Source organism: Schistocerca piceifrons, chromosome X, assembly GCF_021461385.2.
Source record: "Schistocerca piceifrons isolate TAMUIC-IGC-003096 chromosome X, iqSchPice1.1, whole genome shotgun sequence".
Classification (NCBI taxonomy): Eukaryota; Metazoa; Arthropoda; class Insecta; order Orthoptera; family Acrididae; genus Schistocerca; species Schistocerca piceifrons.
In genome coordinates this window covers 379,519,996-379,541,861 of record NC_060149.1, presented here as the reverse complement: position 1 = coordinate 379,541,861, position 21,866 = coordinate 379,519,996, and the positions used below count along the sequence as shown (strand labels likewise).

At 44.8% G+C, this 21,866-nt stretch overlaps 1 protein-coding gene across 1 annotated transcript in view; it reads right to left on the bottom strand.

Moving 5' to 3' along the window:
* The window catches only part of LOC124721705 (nascent polypeptide-associated complex subunit alpha, muscle-specific form-like), a 43,601-nt gene that overhangs the window by 18,719 nt on the left and 3,016 nt on the right, over positions 1-21,866 (bottom strand). Inside the window, exon 2 of the mRNA XM_047246791.1 lies at positions 10,852-11,050. Coding sequence (XP_047102747.1) covers positions 10,852-10,954 — 103 coding nt within the window. The 5' untranslated portion in view covers positions 10,955-11,050. The remainder of the gene's footprint in view (positions 1-10,851; positions 11,051-21,866) is intronic.

Here is a 21,866-nt window from a genome sequence, read left to right as displayed (position 1 = left end):
GGAATTAGTGTACCCCTGCTGTCTGCGTCGAGTGTAATTAATGGAATAGTGAGAGCATGTTCAGATGTCTGCGAGTCGTGTAACTGAGGCGGAACGTGGGGACCAGCCCGGTATTTCACGTAGCGGGATGTGGAAAACCGCCTAAAAACCACATCCAGGCCGGCCGGCACACCGACCGACGACGGTAATCCGCCGGGCGGATTCGATCCGGGTCCGGCGCGCCTTACCCGAGTCCAGGAAGCAGCGCATTAGCGCTCTCGGCTAACCTGGCGGGTACTTCAGGCACTATAGTATTTTTGTAAAATAAATTAAAGCGTGTTTATATAAATAGTTCATTAAATTTGTGACGTTAACTCAGACCAGAGCCCCTGGAAGTCCCGTCAGTGCCGACCGACTACCGTATCATCCTCTGCCAATGGTGTTATTGGGTGCAGCATGGAGGGCAGGGAGTCGACACACTGCTCTCTCGGCCGCTGTCAAGTTTCGTGACCTCTAGGCCTTGCCACTCGGTCAAGTAGCTCCTCAGCTGGTACCACGAGGCTGAGTGTACCCGTTCCAGTCTCCCGACCGAGGAAAGGTACCTGGCAGTATCGGGAATCGAATCCGGCTCCACTGTGTGGCAGTCAGACACGGCGACAAATCAGCTACGTAGACGGATGCAATGACTTCCCAGGGTCCTTATTTACTACAGAAAAATACACAACAATAATTTGTTTATAAAACTTTTGAACCAGTGCCAAATAACATCATGTACATGAATCCCATGCTCTTTTTCAGTAGTGCGATAACGAAGCGGTTATCGCAGAATTAAGGCGTATCGCCTCTTTATCTGAGGCTGTTGGAGATGGCAAGATACACTCGTTCTTGAATAAGAATATTGGAATAATTTAAATTGTCCTCTTGCCCACATATATCAGGAAACGAAATGCCAAGTTAGCGGTTGCCTCAGTTTAGTGTTCCACGAAACGCGATGTCATAAGTCCTGCACAAGCTGTAGGTGGTGACTAAGACTGGAGCGGCGGAATGCCAAGAAAAGCGGTGAAGAAGCGGCGCAGTACGGTAGCAGAGGCAGTTGGCTGTTGGTATGCAGCGGGCGCCACAACGTATCGCGAGGCCCATCGTGTGCTGGCGCGGCCTCTCTGCACCTCCGCCGCCTGCCCAAATATATGACTGCCTCGCGGAGGTGGCCGGGTCGAGGCAGCGGGCTTTGTTTTCTTTCTTTTCCGTTTTCCTTGGCCAACGACTGCGCTCCAGCTAATCGTAAAGCAACGGCCGACGTGGCGATTTCCTGTTATGCGTGCGGGCTAGGCCGTTGGCCTCCGGCCACCTTGTTTAGCTTTAGATCGGGCACGCCTTCCGTATCGGCTATCTCCCTTTTATGGTGAAGTAGTTTACAAAGTTGTAGCGCGTCAACGTGGATACGATCGCATCGATAATGGACATAGTTCGCCTGCAGATCACGAACTCGTCGTAAAGCTTCGCTTCTCTGCAGTTGTTGCGATAATAGTACAATTTTCATAATGCGCTCGTCGTTATCAGTGCTCCAGCATTAGTCACGCTATTACGGGATTGGTCCAGCATCCGGTATTCGGAACCGATTTTCGCTTCAGGTCGCATCTTTATACTTCGCAAGCCACTGTATTGTGCATTCGTTAGCAGGACTCGAACCTGACACTGAGCGATGTTGTTAAGACGCTGGACTCGTATTCTGAAGGACGGCTGTTCAAATCCTTGTCCAGCTACCGACATTCAGGTTTTGTATGTAACCCAGAATTGGTTAAGGGAAATGATGGTATGGCTCCTTTGCAAATGATAGTGGTTTTTCCTTCCCCAGTACAAACTTATGCTCCGTATCTAATCGATACCTACATCTAGATATGCAGTGTGTAAATGATACTGTATTCAAAGCACCACAGTGGTATAGGTGAAGTCGAGACTGAAAAATTGGTAGCCGGCCGGTGTGGCTGAGCGGTACTAGGCGCTTCAGTCTGGAGCCGCGCGACCGCGACGGTCGCAGGTTCGAATCCTGCCTCTGGCATGGATGTGTGTGATGTCCTTAGGTTAGTTAGGTTTAAGTAGTTCTAAGTTCTAGGGGACTGATGACCTCAGATGTTAAGTCCCATAGTGCTCAGAGCCATTTGAACCATTTGGTATAGGACACTTGCGGTCCATCAAGCTGGGGAAAAGCCTCAAATTGGCCCTCAAAATCCACCTGAGCTGAAGCGCAAGCACGCCACGCAGATGCTGGCTAAAATCGTCTTTGAATATTAACAGCCTCTTGTTCTGGCACTCAGAAAATGTAAAATTGACATGTGTAAATTCTGCCTCCAAGTATTGTGAATCTAAACACCAAAAATTTAACATTAAAAATTAACATTAAAAATTAACATGTAAACCTTCTTACTACGAAACTCTTGTGCTTATGAGGGTTAAGCTGAGATTGTATTGTAAACGTAATTAGTTATTGCTTTTGCTATACAAACGCCTTTTTCTTTCATTATCCTCACGGGAAAGTTCAAATTAATAATGCCAACGAAATAGTTGACTAAGATAGTGGCGCAAGAGAGCAAGACGTTATTGAAAATTTCGCGCGGCACGTAGCTTAGGTGGGTTTTGCAGGCCATTTTGAACTTTATTCCTGGCTTGATACAGCGCAAGTGTTCTATATCAAACTGTTCGTCAGACCACGGTGGTACACTGTAAAACGTTATCGTTTACACCCCGCGTAGTCCGCAAACCATGCATGGTAGAGCATCTTTCGTGTTAATATTAGCATTTGTCTGTTATATTCCATTCACGAACCGAACAAGGGAAAACGAGTCTTGCTAGGTGCTCTTGTCTGTCTAGTATTCTCACGTCCTTGTGCGAAATACACGATAGAGGCAGCAGAATTGTCGAAAATTCTTTCCGAATACCGGTTCTCTAAATTTACCCTACGCTTCCGTGAGAACTAAGCCGTTCTTCGTCGAGAGGTTCCCCTTAAAGATCCCCGAGAATCTATTTTACCCTTTCGTGTGGGCTACACCCACCTGTTACGCTACCAGCAGACCTTCTCTGAATTCGGTCTATTTCTGCTATCACCCTTGCTTCATAAATACGCCAAACTCTGCAGTGCTCTACAACTGGTTTTGTATGTAATTTCCTTCACAGATACACTTTCGCAGAAACCTTGCAACAAATCGAAGTCTTCTATTAGTCTTTGTTACTCTTGATCTTAGTGTCCCTGCGGTTGGGTATCGTTTGTTATTGTTACCACTACACATTTACAGGAAGCAGCGTGCTCCTGATTTTACCCACTATTCATTTAATTGAAGACTGTTTACTTCTTTCTTTTTCCCAAACTCAGAAAACGGGCTATGGAGACAGATTAAGGGATCTCTCGTTGGCGCCCGTAGCAAGTTCTTCGTGAAGTAGGTTTTCCGTTGCCTTCCTCAAACGTGATAAGAATTTCAAGCGCGTACCTGTTCATGTGAATGACTGTGATAGTGCTTGTACAGCTTAGCGTTGTGTTTTTAAAGGTTTGGGGAATGGAGAGGGTGAAAGCCGGAGCCTGCACTAGCCTATTCCCTCGGATACCACAATGTCGGCAGCCGACTTTAACGTCCTACCCGAAGGATGGTTTACTATTAACATTATCACTTGCCATCATTCCATTAGACACCGCAGAAAGATTTGGAGTCCCATACAGTGGTGGAAAGTCTAGTGATCAGGAATTTGGCGCCTTCAGATACTAGCGGTGACCATTTCCACCTCCACATTGACTCTAATCGACTATCTCCGAAGGAAGGTAGGATTATTGGGGTTTAATAACCCGTCGACATCAAGATCATTAGTGACGGTACTACCTAAGAGTAGAGCGCCATCGTACATACGTGTCAGCGACCTAGGCTACGGAAGCGGGCAGTATACTTATACCATACGATAACGTATTTATGAAGTTTTTGTTACGTTTCGAAAGTCATACAGTAGCTTTGCTTTATGGAGATCCTAGCAAATAGAGGATACACTACACTTCGATACCGCACAATGTTAAGTTTTAAGAAATGTCCTAGCTACTGCAACAATCTGAACGAATTGGGTCACTTTAAACTATTGAACTCGTGTATTGTGGGAGTGAACTGCAAACTTACAATCTGAGATTTTGACTGATCTTTTCAGTGGTTTCAGTGGATCATGTCAGGCGAGGATAAGCCATTGAAGAACGCTATGTTCAAATTCTTGCTCCATTCCTGTCAGAACGAACACGTGCTAATATTTAGATGTCCATAGGACTATAAACACTAACAGTCTATCCTTGTTTTACATTTAAGTGGCCAACAAATCATCGTAGGGCTAGTAGTTTAGTTGTTCATTTATTTAAGCGTCGGTATCAACGATAAATAAGAGATAATTAGTACAACCATTCACCGAACGACGCAGCTGAAAATTCATCACAGATATCTATCTGTAGGATCACTGTTGCAAAATCAAAGGCGGTTTCATTAATTCACTTGAGGCAAATACTGGGATGGTTCCTTTGCAAGAGACAAGGCCTATTTCCTTTCCCATCCTTTCCCTTTTTGAACTTGTGCTCCATCTCTAATGACTTCCTCATCGACGGGACGTTAAACTGTGATCATCCTTCCGTCTTTGAATATGGCCTTCGCTACATCAATTTCGAGACCACGAAGAAGTTCGAATGTCAAGCCCGTAAATGTACTGGTCCTCCGCTACGAAACCCAGAACTGCAGACCGTAGGTCGTAAGGCTTCCCGGAAGCGTGAGAAGGCAGGCGGTGGCAGTGCGTCGGCCTAACGCGGGACGCGTTGGCTGGACACGCACGCGGGAGCCGGTCGCACGAGTTGGCATTCCGGAGGGACGGCGACAGCGTACCTGCTGGCTCCACCTACGAGGACGAAATTGCGGGTGCGCTTATAACGGGAGCACCCACGCCGGCCATCGGCCTCGCCCTCTCGGGTTACGCCGCGCTCCACTTCCAGCTGCCCTCCGAGACCGGACGCTGGCCGCATCTTCTCAGTCCCAAGTCGACTCGCCTGTTGAAAGACTAGGGTCGTTAATCAATAGAATTAACAGTTCAGGCAGTAGCAACTCTTTAACGAACAACGCTTGTGAGGCGCGGTTTTATAGTAACAAATAGCTGCCTGCCGCATTTAAGTTGGTCATTCGAGACGTGCTGTCACTGCTGTCGGAGACTGTACCTCTCGCTGTCCGAGAAGACGCTGTGGTTTCGAAACACCTTCCCACTTCGAGATCGATGTCCACGAGCATCTGAACATAGATTCTCTCGTCGCTGCTTTGGAAGGAGAAGGGAGAGGTAGTTCCGTTTCTACATCTGCATTTAAATTTGCGTATATACTCCGCAAGCCACTACACAGCGCATAGTGGAGGCTACTTCGTTTCAATATTACCAATTTTCTCTATTATTCCAATCGTGTATTGAGCGAGAACAAATAAAACTGACTATATGCCTCTGTGTGTACCCCAATGTCGCTATTCTTATTCTCATGAGTCCTATGCGAGATTATCGCTGGCGGTCATGCAATCTCCCTCTCATGCTGGTACTCTGAATTTGCTCAACGGCGAGAACAGCGTCGTCTCTCCTCCAAAGATCTCCGTTTAAGATCTCCGAACATCTCTACTAGACTTTCCTGAGGGCTCTGCCGACATGATAACAATCTAGCAGTGCAAATGTTCAAATGGCTCTGAGCACTATGGGACTTAACACCTGAGGCCATCAGTCCCCTAGAACTTAGAACTACTTAAACCTAACTAACCTAAGGACATCACACACATCCATGCCCGTGGCAGGATTCGAACGTGCGACCGGAGCGGTCGCGCGGTTCCAGACTGAAGCGCCTCGAACCGCTCGGCCACCACGGCCGGCAATCTAGCAGTGCATCTCTGAATTCGTTCCATGTCCACTATCACGTGTACTTGGTTAGGACTCAGGTTGCAGTCTTGTCTTGTATCGGATTTTCTTTAAACATGAATTCCACTTTCCCAGAACATTACCCAAAGCCTACCATTCGCCTTCCGTAGCACTGGATTTATGTTCCTTTTTACACTTAAGGAAGAAAGTAATTTTCACATGATGTGTCACTACCTAGTAACACAGCGCTGTGAAAACTGGACCATTCATAGAAAGAACTGCTACAGTATAAAAGATAACCGAAAGTAATACGCAAGGCAACGAATGGAAATGTCACTTTTATTCAAAGACAATAGTTACACTGTAGTAACCGTTATCATGATTGTCCCCTGGACATTCAGAAAGGTGGGGCATGGTTCTTAATAGAGTGCGTGATCACCACAGACGACGATGTACGCTCTGCAACGTGTTCCCATCCTTTCCTCAAGGTTGGTTAAGAGTTCTTATGGTGGAGCGTTCCATTCCTCCACCAGTGAGGTTGACAGTTGCTGAATGGTCATTGGTTCGTGTAGATCTGCTGCGATACGTCTCCCCAATGCATCCCATAAGTGCTCGAAAGGATTTAAGTGGGGCGAACGGGCAGGTCAGTCCATTCGACAAATATCCTGAAGTTCCAGGAGCCCCTCTGCCTACGCTGTTTCGATGCAGTCGTGGATTGTTATTCATAAAAATGAAGTTAGCGCTGAATGAAGCCCTGAAAAGACGTACACGAGGAAGGAGCAGACTGTCACAGTATCGTTGGCCGGTGACTGCAGAGTGTTCACAGATTTACAAGTCAGTCCACCAATGCACTATTATGCCTTTCCACGCCATAACTCCTGGACCACCTAAACGATAAAGTTGACAGTGTCCCTGGCTGCATTACGTGTTTCCCCCTCTCGCCATATGAGGGTAAGTTCAGAACTGTCGAACACGATCGTTTTGCTGGTCCAGGTGTTGTGGAGTGGGGAGGCATAATATTGCACTGGCGTACTGATCTCCAGATCTTTGAACACGGTACATTTAATGTACTCCTTCCCCATGTGCGTCTTTTCTGCGGTGCATTCGGCCTTGACTTCATTTTTATGGATGACAAAGTGCGACCATATCGAACTGCGCAGGTGGAGGAGCTCTTGGAATGATGGGATATTTGGTGAATGGACTGGCCTACTCGTTCTCCGACTTAAATCCCATCGAACACGTATGAGACACATTGGGAAGACATATTTAAGCACTCTCACATGAACCAACGTCCATCCGGCAATTGTCAGCCGCGCTGGTGACGGAAAGAAACCCCTTACGGTCAGAACTCCTTACTGAACTTGTGGGCAGCATGATGGGAGCACATTGCAGAGCGTGCAGTGCCGTCCTTGGTGATCACACATCCTACTAAGAACCACGTCTCGCCATTTGTAATGTCCAGAGGACCATCATGAATCGCTGAGACTTCAATGTAGTTATTTGAATAGAAGTGGCATTTCTGTTCGTCTCATTGCGTTGTCCTTCCCGTTACATTCTGTATTATACTGTATCAGTTCTTTGCACGTGTGGGCTACGTCTAATACGATACTTGACTTTGACACATCATGCGAAAGTTACTTGCGTGCTTATATTTTTTTTTTGCACACCAGTGTATGTATATCGCTTGCTAGAACTGTGCCTAGATATTTATACAATGTGACCTGCGCCGGATGTTCGCCAGGATTTCGCATGGACGTTAACTGTCCTTTCCTAATAAACGGGCCGGAGTGGCCGAGGGGTTCTAGGCGCTACAGTCTGGAACCGCGCGACCGCTACGGTCGCAGGTTCGAATCCTGCCTCGGGCATGGATGTGTGTGATGTCCTTAGGTTAGTTAGGTTTAAGTAGTTCTAAGTTTTAGGGGACTGATTACCTTAGAAGTTAAGTCCCATAGTGCTCAGAACCATTTGAACCTAATAAACGATACACAATTGCCTGTGATGTATCCACGCTGTATATTTCCCTGTAGGGGTTGCGTGAAGTTATTGGTGTATAAACTCTCAATAGAAACAGAAGAGGAACTGCTTTTTAGGATCTTAACTATCTGTTTCTATGTACGACAAACAACACACAGATCTGAGATTATGACAAAATGTTATGCACCGTTATAATGAAAGATTTCAAACTGGCGGTTGAACATAGCTGTGGGCTTAAGTTGTTGCTACGAACAGTAAGTTGCTTATAATTGATAAAGAACTAAAGATTCATTCTCCTTATCTCGAATAATTCAATTTATGACGCTCTATGATCGGCGTAATTTTGACCCTAAAGGCTTGGGACACGTCATCTGTACCAACTGGTTCGTCGCAGCATCCTTAGATTGAATGTTCAAATGAGGGGCAGTCAGTAGCTTTCGAAGCCTGCATCCATTGTCTTCTTTTAGAACAAGCAACATATTCAGGAGGATGGAATGGGATTTACATTCTTCTGGGGCAAGGTCCTCACGACCAAAGAATATGTTCACATTGGCGTCTCAGATACAGGGCAGTTTGGGCCACATTTCACTCGCATTCGGTAGGAGCAGGGTTCTAATCACCGTCCGGAATTCTAGATTTAGATTACCCGTGATTTTCCTAAATTAAGTTACATGAATTCTCGTATTTTTCCTTGGGAAGAGTCATAGCACATCCTCTCGTTTAGTGTTCCCTCTCTAATCACTTCGTTGTCAATAAGGCGTTAAAATCTGCCATTTCTTTAACCATTCGATCATGTCCGAAAGCAAACTATAAAGCGTAATCATCTGTGATATGCTTCTAGTGGTCGATTTTAAACACTACTGGGCGAGTGGACACTGTATCTATTGTAGCTCTTAGTGACGTTATTACGGGGTGTAAAAGACAAATCATATAGATTGGATTGCTAGCTCCTGAATAGGTCGAAAGAAACAATTGTCAAACGAAAGTTTGGAATAGAATTTTATTCAGATTAGAATGTACAAGTAAACTAAAATATTTATTGGAAATACGTAAGTGTTAGAGTTTTCATTACGTATGTTGTAATCGAGCAGCAACCACGTCACTATTTGGCAGACAAACAGAGACGTGTTCGCGAATCTTGGAAGCTGAGTCTCGAATCATTCTCAAAGCAACTTTATCTTGGTCACGTTACTCAGAAAGTTGGTATGACCCGCCGGCGGAAGCGGCTCAGTGCTTCCAGGAATATGCAAGCACAGGGCAAGGCCGCAGGAATCTACCTCCAGTCGTTTTCCAGGAGAAGTCAACCGCAAAGTTAGGGAACAGTCTTGCTAACAGTTTGAGCAATCAACAGCTCACTTTCCAGTTCACGTCATTGTATTCGAGTACTGTTCCTATGCTTTTCTGTTATGCCGTAAGCGCAGACACCTTCAGAACCCTAATAGGCTAAAAATTAGCGCTTTACGCTCTTTGAAAACACTCAGTGTGAGACGCAGAAAACTGAAAAGCAATTTATCCTGCAGTACGTTACTAGTGTTTCTTTATCTGCACCAAACAGTTGGTAGGTTCTCCTGTGCTAAATAAAGGCATTCTCTAGGTTTAGAGCGGGCAGGGTGAGCGAGTTCAACTCGACTGATTAACAGCTTACTACTAATTTTTCCATTCTTCTAGTCAAGTGCAGCGCGAGTTCACAAGACACACAACACTGATTACTTATCAATCTAACATACGTGGCACACCTTCTGGTGACGTCACACTGTTAATCTTTTACAATATTAAGTGAGACATTAACTAGACACATGTAATGGCAGTTTAATTCACTAATTTCTGTTGCTTTCGCTGTCGACAAGGTATTAAAAATCAAAAGAAAATTGACGAAAATTAAGGAGGAGCGTTAGCCTACACCTAAGGATTAGAGCAGTGCTATTACATAGGGCTGTTATGATACCGTCCGATGGTTAAATATATTGCCTTGCAGCTGAAGTGAAGGCAAAGTCCGTTACCGTATCACAGGAATTGCTTCCTTTTCTTTGCAGGCCATCTCGATCAAATTCGTGGGTCGTGCATAGAACGAATGAGAGGTTAAGTTATCGCTTTTCAAATAAGCAACCAGTACGACGACGACTGTAATAAAGATTGCGGCCGTGACAGGGCGTAATATTTCGTGGTCGGTAAGGTGGTCGTTTGCGCCGACGAGGTTCTTGTTTTGTTACAGCAATCAGCGGTTGCTCCTCCTTCCCTTAGCTGACTACTTGGAGCCTATCCCGTAGCGTCTGCAGCAGGCCCGTGTTACAGGGAACAGTCCCAAAACGATACCAGTTCCAGCTACCGAAACTACAACAAATGGTACTCAAAAGTCGAAATAATGAAACCTAGAAAATTTTAGTAGATAGGTAACTTTTAAACCACTTTTCATAAGACTACCAGAACAAAACTATCCAAATGTAGATGAAATAGTGTTCTAACAGATCAACCAAGTACCTTATATATTTTACTTGGTTGTTGTTAGGAGCAAAATATTCTAGTTTTCTATTATTTGGAGACTGCAAGCCTATCACTGTTGAACCCTTCATACGGGAGCCATTGGGGGATGCTCGATTTCAATGCGTGTGTTCATGTTATCGTTTGAGAAAGTTAACTAAGAAACAATTTCTTGAAGTTTGCGTAGTTAAATGTTTCCCTTTTATGTCGAAAATAGCCAGCACTGCATTTAGCTTACAACTTTTAAGTTTCTGCTGTCTAATTTTCAGGGGCTACTGATGCCGTTCTTTATACATTGCAGTGAGAAATACACTCTAGGTGCTCCTTCGTAACAGAACTCTCTTGTGATACGAAATATTATATGTCAAGTTGCATTAGGATGTTCACAAATTATTTATCTTCACGTGAGTTTAATCACCCGATCATCTCGGGAGGAGTAGTGTTAGCAAGGAAGTGTTTGTACTTGGTAGATGTTGCGTTAGAGACTTGGAGCAGGCTGGCTCTGGAGCGCATGCGGCCTCGGTCCCTTACCTTGGTTGGCGGCGTCGGTCCTGTGGTAGGGCGGGTACGCAGCAGTGGCCGCAGAGACCACCGCCAGCACCAGGAGGAAACACATCTGCACACGCCGGCTCATGACGTTACCTTGCAATGTCACGGCCGCGCGCTACCGCCTTATATACGCGGGTGCGTCAACCCCGGACCCCCTGCGCGCAAAAAGACGACCGCCTGGCTAGAATGAGAGAGGAAGAGAATTAGAAAAGGAAGAAGAGAGCGAGACGATTTTTGCAAAAGGACTGTGCCTCCCCTTCCCCGAGCAGCGCATTGACCGCGCCTTCCGCCCGTCCGCAGATTCGCGCGTCCCCATTGGACGGCCGCTCTGCGGCTGGCCAATCCGGGCCGGCCGGGGTGGCTCTCGGCATTCGCGAATCAGCATGTTTCAACATAGTTCTGCGCCACCACTAATATGCGCGCCGGTATCTCCTTATTCTGCTTCCATCCAATGTCCGCGCCAACATAGAGAAACGGTCTTTGTAATTTTCAACGCAAATTTCCAGCTGTGTTCTCCTTTTAGGACATCCGCGACCTATCGCATTATACGGAACATTTAATGTCCCCACGCCGAACATTAAACATTTTGGCAAGATCTATTGTCGGTTTATTACCGTATTGCTGTTTGGCGACCAGGGTACTGACTCAGGTGGGATAGTACTCGTGTTAACGTCTTTATTGCAACAGATTAAACCAGATAAGCACCAAATGCTTTTAGTGTAACGATACCCAGTCATTTCACAGTCTTCTTTAGTTTCAAGTCTCCGAATAAAGCGATGTTAAATGCAAAAAAATTGTTCAAATGGCTCTGAGCACTATGGGACTTAACTGCTGAGGTTATCAGTCCCCTAGAACTAAGAACTACTTAAACCTAACTAACCTAGGACATCATACACATCGATGCCCGAAGCAGGATTCGAACCTGCGACCGTAGCGGTCGCGCGGTTCCAGACTGTAGCGCCTAGAACCGCTCGACCACTCCGGCCGGCATGTTAAATGCAACAGCCTGATTAGTCGATCATTATTCCTAAGTAGTACGATAAAGTCGCATACGCCTTTGTGTGTTCTATTCACTCCATAATCGTGCAGTATTATAAGAAAATGAGTATGGTACGTCCTATTCACTATTAGTAGCAAAACGTGGCAGTCATAGATATATACCAGAGTGGATCAAAACGTAAAGCCTCCTGTGTCATATAAAATTAATAATGAACACATAACAGCGATATTCGTATAGATCATAACCTAACTGTCGTCTGCCCGACACTGCCGTTCAAAATACAGTAGCCACAATACATTTGTACACATCTGCACCATCGTTGAACCCAGGCAAGAAAACCAACTTGGAAAAATTCAGAGTTTTGTTTCTTGACTCATTTGCCTCACAATGATTTTAAAGCAATCACAATCATGAACTCTAACACCTCTTTAGCCTCGAATCACTTCATCACCAAGTCCTCCATTGGTATCTGTGACAGATGTCGGCCGGTGTCTGCGCGGCTTACTTGCAACACCCATTTCTCCGTTACTAATTTTTTTCACCCAACTTCGCAAATTGCTTATGTCCATTACAACACCTCATACGCTTTATTCATGGATGTGGTTAAACTAGCTTTAAAATTGTGGATCAAAAAGTAGGCCCCTAAATTATTCCAAACTGGTTTTGATACCTGGGTTCAATAATGGCCAAAATGTGTACAAATGCATGGTGACTATGCTGATGGCTAGTGTTGTGTAGAGTACATTTCAGACTATGAGCCTTACTAATTCCGCTGTTGTACGTTCATTATTAAAGTTTTATGACACAGTAGGAATTATTTTTTGATCCACCCTCGTGCTACGTTTCTGACGCTGACCTCTTGACATCCACAAAACAATACAAACAATTGACTTAGGTGACAAAAGTCATGGGATAACAATATGCACATATACAGATGGAAGTAGTATAGCGTACACAAGGTACAAAAGGGCAGTGCTTTGGCGGAACTATCATTCATGTGAAAAGCATTCCGGCGTAATTATGACCACACGGCGGAAATTAACCGACTTTACACGCGAAATGGTAGTTGGAGCTAGATGCATGGGACATTCTATTTCTGCCGGCCGGAGTGGCCATGCGGTTCTAGGCGCTACAGTCTGGAACCGAGCGACCGCTACGGTCGCAGGTTCAAATCCTGCCTCGGGCATCGATGTGTGTGATGTCCTTAGGTTAGTTAGGTTTAATTAGTTCTAAGTTCTAGGCGACTGATGACCTAGAAGTTAAGTCGCATAGTGCTCAGAGCCATTTGAACCATTCTATTTCTGAAATCGTTAGGGAATTCAAAATTCTGAGATTCAAAATGTGAAGAGTGTGTCGAGAATACCAAATTTCAGACGTTACCTCTCACCACGGACACCGCAGTGGCCGACGGCCTTCGCTTAACGACCGAGAGCAGTGGCGTTTGCATAGAGTTGTCAGTACTAATAGACAAGTAACACTGCTTGAAATAACCTCGGAAACAATGTGGAACCTACGATGAACGTATCCGTTAGGAAAGCGAGGCGAAATTTGGCGTTAATGGACAGTGACAGCAGACGAACCTCCCCTGGGTTCATGACCGTATCAGTTGGACCCTAGATGACTGGAAACTGTGCTCTGGTGGGACGAGTCCCGAATTCAATTGGTAAGAGCTGATGGTAGCGTTCGAATGTGGTGCAGGCCCCACGAACCCACGAAGCCATGGACCCTAGTTATCAACGAGCACTGTGCAAGTTGGTGGTGGCTCCATAATGGTGTGGGTTGTGTTTACATGGAATGGACTGGGTCCTCTGGTCAAACTGAACCGATCAATGACTAGACATAGTTACGTTCGGCTACTTGGAAACCATTTGCAGCCATTCATGGACGTCACGTTCGCAAACAACGATGGAATTTTTATGGATGACGATGCCCGTTGTCAACGGGCCACTTGGCCACCCAGACTGCCCGACATGAATCCCATCGAACATTATTGATCATAAACGAGGGGTCAGTTCGTGCACAAAATCCTGCACCGGTAACACTTTCGCAGTTACGGACGGCTATGGACGCAGTATGGCCCAATATCTCTACAGGGGTCGGCTTGTTGAGTCCATGCACACGTCGAGTTGCTGCACTTCGCCGGGAAAAAGGAGGTCCGACACGGTATTAGGAGGTATGCCATTACTTTTGTCACCCAGTGTACTGTCATCACGATAGCATTCAACTTGCCGTTCACGTTATTTGCAAAAATGAATTTGCAAGCAGAATTCTTGATGCTGCCATGTGAGGTATTAATGAAAACGTTGAATGGTACCGTATGCTGAAAACGAGCGAGGAATCAAAGCGGTTAAGCCACTAGGGTCGCATTCGGGAAGAGTAGGGTTCAAAACAACTTCTGGTTATCCACATTTATCATTTCCGTAGTTTTCATAAATCGATAAAGACGAATACCAGGATGGTTCCTTTGAGGCGGTCACAGCCGATTTTCTTCGTCATACTTGTTTATACCACATACCCTCCATGTCTAATGACCTCGTCGTCGACGGGGCGTAAACGATAGTTTACTTTGAATGCGAAAGACTGCGTAGGAGACACACGGAGATCGTTACGGAGGTGGTGTCGTTAAGTTCACGATCATCATACTTAATGCCCACGTCAAGTATAAAATTACAAACCTCTTCGCAGTGTCTCACGAAGGGAGGGCATGTGATTCTGCTGATCCGATTACTTCTATTCGTGAAGAGCAAGATACATGCTGGCACAGGGTGTCACCATCTCTCTTCTCTCAATATCCTACAACTCAAACATGACACCGCACTGTACACACACTTATTACAGCCACCCACACTCAGCAGATACACCGGAGACACAACGGTTATACACCACGTGGAAAGAGGCCCTTGTGTGAGGAGGAAGAAAACCCTTCCCGAATTGACGGTTGAACAACCTCTTGGGATCTCCCAGCTATAAATGCTCTGCAACTCTTTATGATGATGATGATGATGTTTGATTTGTGGGGCGCTCAACTGCGTGGTTATCAGCGCCCGTACAATTATCCAATCTTTGCTCAGTCCAATTTCGCCACTTTCCTGGATGATGATGAAATGATGAGGACAACACAAACACCCAGTCATCTCGAGGCAGGTGAAAATCCCTGACCCCGCCGGGAATCGAACCCGGGACCCCGTGCTCGGGAAGCGAGAACGCTACCGCGAGACTAACTCTTTATGTATTTCTGAGATTGCAACAGATTGCTTACCGTCTGTTAACTCCCAGATATCGATAGTGATGTAGGTCGCAGACAGCGTTTACTGGTCAAGAGGTGTTGAATGGTTGAATTATACATTTATTAGCACTTCAGTAGGCTATTTCGATTAGTGACCAGTAAGGGTCTAATTTCATCCATAATTCACAACTGCATATGGTTCAAATGGCTCTGAGCACTATGGGACTTAACATCTGAGGTCATCAGTCCCCTATAACTTAGAACTACTTAAACCTAACTAACCTAAGGACATCACACACATCCATGCCCTAGGCAGGATTAGAACCTGCGACTGTAGCGGTAGCGCGGTTTCAGACTGAAGCGCCTAGAACCGCTCGGCCACATCGGCCGGCTTCACAGCTGCTGCTGTGTCTATATAGAATTTGTTGGAATTATAATAACCTACGCTTTCAGCCACAAATACGAATATAGGTGCTTTACTATCGTACAGAATGCATTTCTGTCATTGTGGGTCCATCGGCACCTGTATATGATTTTTATATCAGTTCACTTGCTCGTAAGCGAGCCTACGACATAGAAATGTCGGTTCTTATTACAGAGAGTTGCGTCGAAATTTAATGTGTTATTTATTAATGATATACGAAACAGTGTAACAGTCAAATGGTTCAAATGGCTCTGAGCACTATGGGACTTAACTTCTGAGGTCATCAGTCCCCTAGAAATTAGAACTACTTAAACCTAACTAACCTAAGGACATCACACACATCCATGCCCGAGGCAGGATTCGAACCTGCGACCGTAGTGGTCGCGCGGTTCCAGACTGTAGCGCCTAGAACCACGTGTAACAGTCCAGTAGTAAGAACATGCAGGAAGAAATATAATTCCACAAAACAAGAGCCCCAAAAAGTAGTACACTGGTCTGCTAAATTTAAAGGCAAGGCAAATAAATTAAAGTAACACATTAACAAGTCTGTGGAAATATATGAAAGTGCGGGAGCATGTTGCCAGACTCTCCCAATCGTGCACAGAAAGCTGGACGTCACATGGCGTGACCATATCGCCAAATGGAGCTGGCCCCAGAACACGATGCAGTTGAAGGAATGGGCAAAGACACTGTGTGTCAGTCGGCGACAAGATACTGTACACTATGATGTTTTCCGTTGTAGCATGCTCCCACAGGGGAAGAATCAACAGAAAACTGGAAAAATGATGAAGTGTGACGAATGTAGACCAGGAGATTGGTATTGTCCACCGAATTGTTTCACTTGCATGGGGAGCGTTTTTAAAGGCACTGCAGGCCGAAGGAGAGGACGTAGTCGACCATAGTCAACTACAGCAGCGGGTCACAGTTACGTCGTGAATCAGGAAATAAGGGACCCAAGCCAAACAGCGACTGGAATTACAGCCAAATTTAAAGGGAATGTTGAGCGCACAATTTCTCGTTCCACAGTGGCACAGTGACTGCGTGGGAGTTGTCTCTCTGTCAGGCGCCCACAACATTGTGTTCCGTTGACACACGCACATAGGTGGCACTGTTTGGAATGCTGCCAACAGAATAGGGACTAGACCAACGAGGAGTGAGGTCACGTGCTCTCCTGGGATGAGAGCAGATTCAGTTTGAGTAGTGATTTTGGACGTATCTTCATATGACGAGAGATGGGAAGGCAAGGAACACTGTCAAACGTAATCGTTTCGGCGATCCAGGTGTTAATGGTGTGGGGAGGCACGGGGAGGCGTACCGAACTCCAAATCTTTGAACATGGTACATTCACCAATCAACTTAATTGTGACACTGTACTCTTCCATGTGCGTCTTTTCATGGGTACATTCGGCCCTACTTTTTTTTTTATGGATAGCAATGCGCGATCGCAGTGAACAGTGCAAGTGGAGGAACTCTTGGAAAGAGAAGATATTCGGCTCATGGATTGGTTTACCCGTTCCCCCGACTTAAATCTCATCGAATACATTTGGGAAGCGTTGGGGAGGCCAACTGCAGTCCGTCCACAGGCACCAGCGACCATACAGCAGTTGTCAAGCGTGCTAATGGAACAATGGAACGCTCCACCACGAAAACACTTTGCCAACTTTGTGGCAAGCATGGAAGCACGTTTAACACTTTTGTCGTCCGTGATACATAGCAGGTCTGCCGTCGCTGTCTACTGAGACACCGTGGATGAGAAGACTGGTGTGCGGCCAGCTCTCCTCCGCATGTGAACTCACCCTCAATATAAGCCCCGCATTCTGCTCACAGTGTGGCCCCATTTCCACCGATAACAACTCTTATTTGCTAATTTCATTAAATTTTGTAACCACTCAGAGAGAATCTTATACGGTATCTTCTCAATCCGACAAGTTTCATTTAGTTTTACCGTCCCCTTACGCATTGTTCACTTTTTTGCAAGGCATTTTATTAGTGAATGTGAAAAATGCTAAGTTGCAGTGCAGTTTGGAATCTGTGTTAAACTGTAGATCCCCCTGTAAATGGGTGGGTAAGTCAGTTGAGTGATTGGAGGGAGGCGAGGGAATAGCACTTACAGTAGGACCATGACTAGAAAAGCACTACAGAATTTAAACCTGCATTAATTTGACAACAGATTTGAAAAGAATGTAAATCTGGGTGGTCATTTAGCATGCCAAATCATACTCCTTTTGATACAGAAACCGTTTTAAAGTTATCCTAAATCATCTTCCATTTGTCTAGTTTGATACTTAACCACGTTGTCGACAGAATATTAAATCTTAACAGTCTTTCCTTCTTTCTCATTAAGGGTGATAAGTTGTAACTATGTAGAGCAACGGCTCTCGACCCTAAGTGCCAGTATTTTATGGATAGCTCTGACCCATTCAGCAGACCAACTCAAACCTTCCTTCTACTCATCCCAAATACCACAGAGGCACTCATATTATGCTGGGCGACTAACACTAACAGGGAGTGGATATATTGGAGACTGATTTGACAGTTGCAGAGTTTGAGACGTGGGAGTGATCTACTGAATAACTGACCGTACTCTTTTCCTAATGGTTAAGTTACATAACCGAGTCAGAAGCGTAAGCGCAGAAATGATAGTAGAACATATTATTAGTACGCGCTCTGCTTAATTTAATGTTTATTGATGAAAACGCCATTTAATCCTACCTTTAGATCGGTAGATGTTTGAATTTTAATTGAGCACTTGTCTCAGAATTCGCTGGATTGTATGATTGCCACTTCTGACCATCGGAACGCTGAGGGCCGCCAAGCGTCTGGTAAAAATGTAAGTCACCCATGGGGGAGCTGGAACAAAGGATTAGGAGGGACCTAGAGTCTTCGAGCAGGGATACTACCGGAAAATCTCAAGTGAGATGCAGTTTATAGGGGCAGATACCCATCAAAAATAGATGGTGGGACCTGTCTCGGGCCATTAATGGTGGAAGATGCAAAAATAGTCCATCCAGAAAAATACTTTTTTGAGGAGATAGTATGATCGTAAGTTATTTCAGTCATTATTGCTAGAGGGCTTGTACTGTAGGAACTCGTGTGTAGCATAATCCCATCAAAACTGTGTGTATCAAGGGAAATTACGGTATTAGGGGACGTGTTGTGTCTAACGTCACGATCAGCTAAAAATGATAAGTAGGGATTGCAGGCCCTTGCTCAGGGCAGAATGCGACATATGTTGACTTATAGCTGATCGTAGTTATACCTCAGTGGTGCAAATAGCTTTTTTATTGTCCATATTATGTTGGAAAAGTCAGACTATGAACAGTCTATGTAGTAAGCGACTTTAATTGGTTGTTTGAAGTTATATTTTTGACTGTGGCAATATCTACAGCCATAGATTAAACGAGCGTATTTTATGTCGCGTCGTTATGTCACGTTTCACCTTGTTGATAGTAAGTACAACGATGACGGTGGTGAACTTTCTCAGTGTTGTGTTGAAAGGTCGCTGACAATAATTTTGGTCAGGACCGTGTGTGTGTCTACTTTCATCGTCCTGGAGAATATGGGTGGGTTTCAATACCAAGCAGATTCAGAACTACCCTGGTGTTTCAATTCAATAGTCCCCCGTGGCAGCAATGTTATTGTGGTCTCAGATCCGAGTCACTAGTGAGTTAAGTTTAAAAGTGGTTCTTGTTAACTGGTATTAGCAGCTACCGTATAGGTTCTGGGGATTACACTGTGTGGCAATTGTACCTTTGCGTTTGTCTTCTTACTACTGTACGCCAAACTAATCAGAGAGTATAGGGCTGCAATAATAAAGTTCGTTTTTATCAAAGAAGTGTGTTATTTATTTGCTGGTATACGACCCCCTCCCTGAGTTGTGTCGAGTTAATGCAGGGAGTAACTATGCAACACAAGTTCGAGCGCAGTACGACTGCTGAACAGGTACCCGCAGATAGGCTTTAACAGGTGGAGGATGTGTGGATGGACACAGAACCAGAAGGTAGGTCAATGTTATCAAATATCACAAAACACTGTTATTTCTTCACTTGCGGCCTTAGACAGCCTGTTGTAACATACTTGCCGGTATTTGTTTTGTAAATTTCTCCTATCCGTTCTAAATCGATGCAGTAATTATTTACGGAACTTCCTGGCAGATTAAAAATGAGTGCCGGACCGAGATTCGAACTCGGGACCTTTGCCTTTCGCGGGAAAGTGCTCTACCAGGTTCGGAGGAGAGCTTCTGTAACGTTTGGAAGGTAGGAGACGAGGTACTGGCAGAACTAAAGCTGTGAGGACGGGGCGTGAGTCGTGCTTGGGAAGCTAAGTTGGTAGAGCACTTGCCCGCGAAAGGCAAAGGTCCCGAGTTCGAATCTCGGTCTGGCACACAGTTTTAATCTACCAGGAAGTTTCATATCAGCGCACACTCCGCTGCAGAGTGAAAATCTCATTCTGTAATTATTTATGGCTATACGGCCTGAGACGTTTTAAAGTAGTGCAGTTCTAAATCAGTGCACTAAATAATAATGGAGAAGGAGCTTTGATGTTGCTAGTTGTCATTGACAATCTTCTTGTAGTCACCCTTCCGGAGACAGTAACTAGACTATATTATGTAACAGCTTCTAAGTAAATCTAAATTATCCATGCTCTGAGAATAATTGTTGAGTGCATGCAAGACGATACTTTTTACTGTGCCACTTCTTCTAGTTACAATCACGAATGGAGCGTCTGAAGAATGACTGCATGTGGGAACTGTTATTTTCATTTTTTAATCTGCGCAATCTCGATGGGATAGGTAGGTAGGGTGCTGACGGATATTCGTAGTTTCTGCCCGGGAAGGCAGTTCTTTGGGTTTTCTAAGCAAGTTCTCACAAGATGTAAGACTTCTTTCTTCGAGTGTCTCCAAGTTAAATTTTTTACTTCTCCGTTACATTCTCTCGCCAGTCAGGCTAGCTTGCGGCCATTCACAACACCCTGTCTTGTATACTCTTGATGTCTGCTGGTAATTCGCGACTGATGACCTCAGAAGTTAAGTCGCATAGTGCTCAGAGCCATTTGAAACATTTTTTGCTGGTAATTCGACGTGATATGAATCTAAAAAAATCAGCAGTTATCACATATATTCCGCACAAATGTACTATATGCTATCTCTTTTGCAGACAAGCTGTAGTTTCCGAGAATGAATCATACCTGGCATTTACTTTATACAGGGTGAGAAAAATGAAACTAGCCCGGAAAATCCATTGCTTGAAACACAATGAGACGCACTCAGAAGACACGGTCAACTGTCAATGTAATTTCGTACTTGCAGTCGGCGGGAATGTAAATGATTAGATTTGCAGTTCTCTACGACAGGTAGCTCGGTCACCTGAGTGCATTAATGTTGTTCGAGTTTAGCGATGTTACCAGGTCTGGTGGAGGTACAATGGGGGTTAACGGCGTCAGATATTGAGAGATCACTATGAATGCACTGAGATGCCATGTTATCGTGTGAGACAGCGTTGTTGTTGTTTTTGTTGTGGTCTTCAGTCCTGAGACTGGTTTGATGCAGCTCTCCATGCTACTCTATCCTGTGCAAGCTTCTTCATCTCCCAGTACTTACTGCAACCTACATCCATCTGAATCTGCTTAGTGTATTCATCTCTTGGTCTCCCTCTACGATTTTTACCTTCCACGCTGCCCTCAAATGCTAAATTGGTGATCTCTTGATACCTCAGAACATGTACTACCATCCTACCAACCGGTCCCTTCTTCTTGTCAAGTTGTGCGCAAACTCCTCTTCTCCCCAATTCTATTCAATACCCCGTCATTAGTTATGTGATCTACCCATCTAATCTACAGCATTCTTCTGTAGCACCACATTTCGAAAGCTTCTATTCTATTCTTGTCCAAACTATTTATCGTCCATGTTTCACTTCCATGTATGGCTACACTCCATACAAATACTTTCAGAAATAACTTCCTGACACTTAAATCTATACTCGATGTTAACAAATTTCTCTTCTTCAGAAACGCTTTCTTTGCCATTGCCAGTCTACATTTTATATCCTCTCTACTTCCACCGTCATCAGTTATTTTGCTCCACAAATAGCAAAACTTCTTTACTACTTTAAGTGTCTCATTTCCTAATCTAATTCCTCCAGCACACCCGACTTAATTAGACTACATTCCATTATCCTCGTTTTGCTTTTGTTGATGTTCATCTTATATCCACCTTTCAAGACACTGTTCATTCCGTTCAACTACTCTTCCAAGTCCTTTGCTGTCTCTGACAGAATTACAATGTTATCGGCAAACCTCAAAGTTTTTATTTCTTTTCCATGGATTTTAATACCTACTCCGAATTTTTC